The 4,974-nt window shown below is 44.1% G+C and overlaps 1 protein-coding gene across 1 annotated transcript; it reads right to left on the bottom strand.

Moving 5' to 3' along the window:
• Positions 1 to 3,371: 3,371 nt before the first annotated feature.
• CTAM01_17123 (uncharacterized protein) lies at positions 3,372 to 4,232 on the bottom strand (the record flags this gene model as incomplete). The annotated part of the gene is made up of 5 exons (XM_060533112.1): positions 3,372 to 3,382; positions 3,433 to 3,603; positions 3,661 to 3,931; positions 3,989 to 4,047; positions 4,106 to 4,232. 5 exons carry the CDS (start codon positions 4,230 to 4,232, stop codon positions 3,372 to 3,374), a joined length of 639 nt encoding a protein of 212 aa, XP_060372310.1.
• Positions 4,233 to 4,974: the final 742 nt, after the last annotated feature.

The following is a 4,974-nucleotide window of genomic DNA, read 5'->3' as shown; positions in this document are numbered from 1 at the left end:
TACGGCAGACTGCAAGAGGCACTCCGCCAAAACACTTTTTTCATGTGTCAAAGCAGAAATCGTATTTTACGGTCACCCCACTACCCAGGATAGGGTCTAGACTAGTGTAGTAACCCATAAATAGTGGTTACAGAGATTTACGGCTTAAGAGATGCTTTAATTTCGTAATGTACCAAACCGTACGGCGGTGTACAAAATCGCGCAGCATCGTACCCCGACGTAAAAACTTTTCTTCTCCCTACAACTTTATCATGGAAGCAACTACTGCTTTTTGCCCTCTTACGGGCAAAAATCACTCTTTACTCAAGTCATTAAACCAATGGCTCGCTTGTGGACATTGTGGTGCAGATTTACAACAACTTCCAGTCTCTGTACAAGACGTTACCGAACCAATCGACCTTACGACACCTCCTCGTAAAGCTATTCCGAAACGACCGATCGATGATAATACTCGTATAGGCTCTGCCCTTTTCGTACAACAAGAACGTACAAACGTACAAGCCTCGACATTGATGGAATCTCTTCTTACGGGCTCAAAGGAGCGGGAACGAAGTGTTCAGCAAACGAAAAAGGAGCCAAAGCAATCGCCAATGATTAATATCTCTATTACATTGTACAACGCATCCTTTTTTGAGAACGAACTTAACGGTTTCCAAGTAACGACTTACACCAACGTCCAAGTCATTAAGAAGTTTATTGGGAAAGTTCAGTTCAATCGCTTCTCGACATTTACTTCACATCAAGATATGATGCGGTCTATCATTTCACATTTCACAACAAACCAGCAAATTCTTTCAACAGAGTGGACAGCATTTCCAATCAATGTAAAGAATCCTTGCGATATCTCAGAGTACCGTGAAGCAGCGTACGAAGCTACAAGTTTAGAGAGATTCCTCTCTGAAGCTGCGATCTCATACGAAAAAGACAATTGCCAACTTTCTATTGTTTCTCAAACCAGAATTGAGTCGCCAGTTGTTGAACCTCAGCTAGCAAAGAAGGGAAAAGGTCGTACAAAGCCAATTACAACTGAAACTTTAGGCGAAACGACGTACAGAAATGTTCCGAAAACACGGCTTTCGACAGGTGTTGGTATTAAACCAACGATAAAGATCAAGGAGGAATTGTCAGTTAAGCAAGAAAAGAAGATCGTTAAGAAGGAGGTAAAGGCCGAGACAAAGGTTAAAAAGGATGAAAACGATAGGAAAGACGAGATTATAGTAGTTCGACAAGAAGATGAAGTTCACGATAGTGAACAACCTAGTACACTACAAGGACAGAAGCGAGCATTCTCGTTAGTAGATAGTTCAGAGTAAACTGTAATTATATTTACAATTCCTCTTCGTCCTCAGTATCGCTCGTAATTACGAAGCTGTCCAATGCTCTAAGATCAATTCCAGAGTCTTCCAATCTCTGCTTAACCCATGCAATACCGCCCTGTGGTTTACTAAGTAAAGTAACTTCTGGTTGGAGCTTATCGCGTATATACTGCTTTAGACGAACACGAAGATATTGATACGCTTCAAAACAAGGATAATCAGCCTCGCCAAACTTCGTACTTTCAGCTAATACAGTTGGGGAGCCCTCAATAATTGAGGTACAAATCTGTAAGGTAGCTTGAGGAAGATATGCGTCTAGATCATCACTATTCTGAATAGCGTTTAATAGTTGTTGAACTTGGTCTTGGTTAATCGGCTGTGCAAAGTCTTGTACGGTTCGTAACGTAGGTTGATAGTATAGTTGCCATGGCTGACCAGAAATAACGTGAGGGCGACCTTTTTGACGACGAATTCGATGAGAGTTCCAAATTTGTACGAAGTTAATAAAATCAGAACGAATCAGTGGCATATACGTAAACAGAAGTGCAATCTGGTCAGAGAGTACATCTGTATAGAACAGCCCTTGGAACTCAAGTAGTTGGAAGTATTCCTATGAACGTAAGTATACTTATATATACTAAGATATATATCACTTACCCGCCAATATGCTGATCTACTTTGACAAAGACGATTCCACCAACTCTCAATCTTGACGTTATGGATACTTTTGCCAAAGATCCAGCAATCACGGAATGTAATTGGACTTTCTGCTGTTGAACGGTGTTGTGAAAGGTAGTAATGAACACCAGACGTAAGAACGGTTTCTTTCCCTCGGTCTGAACGAACTCGTAATGGCGTAAATCCCCGTTGTTGAATAACGGTAAGATATTGTGCAAGTACATTCCGGGACGTATGGGCAGAAACCCCTACATAGAACCATACAATGAACCGCGAATAAGCATCAATACCAGCATAGATCTCAAATCCAAATGGTAGAAGCTTATCGTACGCATCTAAAGACCAAATATAATTTGGTCCAGGAGTCGTAAACCCTTTACGACGGTACCTCATCTCACTTAACCGATCCTGGACTTGTTGTGGAAAGGTTTTGCGATATGTAAGGTAAAGTTCATCTCGGCTAATGACATGAGCTTGTTGGCGAACCCATGTATAAAGATACTCTCTACCGTACCCTTCAGCACGGCGAGTAACCTCTGGTGTACTAGAAAAGAACTCTTCTAATCGTTGTCGTGCAATTACGAGCTGTTCTGGTGTTTGTCGTCGCCAAAGCTGATTCTGTCGACGAAGTGTTGATAATCCTGTAGCCGTAATTGTAAATCCTTCAGACTGGAGTTGAAAAAGGATATCTTTATCGTTCAAGCATTGTTGGAAGAATAATTCTTGGATACGAATCAATAGATCCTCAGAAAAGACCGTACGCTCTTCTCGTCGTAAGTCCCATTTCGCAAGTTGACGTTCGAAAGTTCGCTTTGCAATTCTGGTACCAGAAACTGTAAAGATATGTGTAATGATTGCATCATAGGTCCAATTACTCTCTAACTTTGTAATAATTGTCGTTCGATATGGCAAAAGATCAATACGCGGTCGTGCCATTCTAAGAAAGTGGTAATGTGTAAAGTAAGAAACTAAGAAAGAAATTTTAAGTGAGGGGTAAATGTTTATATGTAATTACAGCGATGTACAGGGGTATCCTTTTACTTACAAGGTCTTACAGGTATATATGCAGAAATACAGACGCTTACGGGGATCTACAACGCTAAAAAGGACGGAAAGCACACAACGACAATGTACGATGAATGAAAGTTCTGTAATTTCACTAGAAACGTTGAACTTTGGGGGGAGCCTTTGTACGGTAAGTTACGGCCTCTCACGGGCCAAACCAAGCGCGTACACTCTAGCTCATGGCCAGCAGGTGCCCTACGACTCCGTAGGGGCCTTACCGCCCGGGTATCAAGCCTAACCGTGCTGTATCCCAATGTATGCCCATGTGAACTCCTGTGCCATGCCGTATGAGAATGTCGAATTGATTACTCCTTACTCGGAGTCTGTATAAGTTAGTAACTCTCCCTACAATCCTGTACGCCATTGTACATACCCTCTTCGTCATCTTCAGCCTGCTCGGCCACCTGTTCAAGGGCGTCCGCCATCGTACGGAGGTGTTCAGCGGGGATATTGCCCAGAGACTCAAGTAGAGCGCCGATACGGACTTTACCACGACCCTTGTGGTTACGACCGCGCTTCACGACCTTGGTAGGCGTGTTACGAGCTAGTACGGACCGTTAGTAGACTGTAGATAGATGTGAGGTGGTGTATGGTAACGTACGAGTGGTAACGGGAGGCGCAATGAGCGTACACTCGTGTGCACCAGATGTATAGTTGCAACTGGAGCAGCCCCTGCCCGTAAAGGCAACGCAATCAGCGAACATGCCTTTACCAGCCTTGCAACGGGCGCACGACTCGGCACTAGTCTTGGCGTCGCCGTACACGGTCGTCCAGATAGCATCGGCAGCCTGAGTGCGAGTTACGGCGATCTCTCCGGGCACACAACGGCCATTCTTAGTGATCTTGGGGTTAAGCTTGATCCAACGCTGGGGCTAGATTGTACGGGTTAGTATGGCGATGTGAGATAGTGTAGGGTAGTGTATACTAACCTGCATGATACCAAGGTCACAGATCTTGTGGAAAGTCTTCGAAAGGGAAGACAAAGAGTCTGTAGATAACGTAAGAATCCGTACAATAAGGAACCTGTTGTACAGAGGTGTACGTACTGGTAAGGAGGTAAGAGGTCATCTTGTGGGACGTAAGGTCGTTAGGGTACACCGTGGGCTGGTGTACGGGGGCCGTTGGGAGCTGTATACCCTCGATACGGTCCGGAATGCGGTGTTGAGTGCTCATTGTGAGTGTTGCACAGCGTACGCGATTGTTGGGAAAGGGAGTGTCCTGTACGAAGTTGTTAGCATATGTACGTAAATGGTCGATGCTGAAGAAAAAAGTAAATGAAAAATATTGAATTGTGAATAGGTAAGTACGCGTAATTGCACTTGCAATTGCGCGTACATTGGCCTAGGAAAAAGCACAATTGCCAATTGGCAAAAATTGCACTGGTAATTGCGCAAAAAATTGCCCAATTGCCAATTGGCAAAAATTGCACTAGCAATTGCGAAAAGAAATTGCCCAATTGCACCCAATTGATATTTGCAATGAGCAAATTGCGAATATTGCACTTGCAATTGCGCGTACAATTGGGCAATGGTAAGAAAAGTGAAGTAGAAAAGGGTATAAAGTGTAATAAGGCGAAATACAGTCGCCAACAAGCAACTGCAGGGGCGTAGGCGGATTACTTACCTCACTTGAGGAATAGTGGGTTGGTTGAGAAGAAAGGGAAATTGATCGGCAGTGGAAAGTGGTGTGGAGGATATGCCCCCAGCTGCCCCACTTTCGGTGGGCGGCACAACCGCCCTCACGTGACCCCTGCTGCCTACGGTCGCAAGCAATTCCTTGCAATAATGTACGGGATTTATCACAATATTTATTTATACGTACGAGAAATTCGCGCTATTGATGCCTGAAATATACGGTGGCCGTAGGTCTATTGGAAGGAAAGGTTTTGGCGGAGTGCCTCTTGCAGTCTGCCGTA

Source organism: Colletotrichum tamarilloi (genome assembly GCF_030869305.1).
Source record: "Colletotrichum tamarilloi strain Tom-12 chromosome Unknown Scaffold_358.1, whole genome shotgun sequence".
Classification (NCBI taxonomy): Eukaryota; Fungi; Ascomycota; class Sordariomycetes; order Glomerellales; family Glomerellaceae; genus Colletotrichum; species Colletotrichum tamarilloi.
This window is presented reverse-complemented; position numbering and strand designations above follow the sequence as displayed.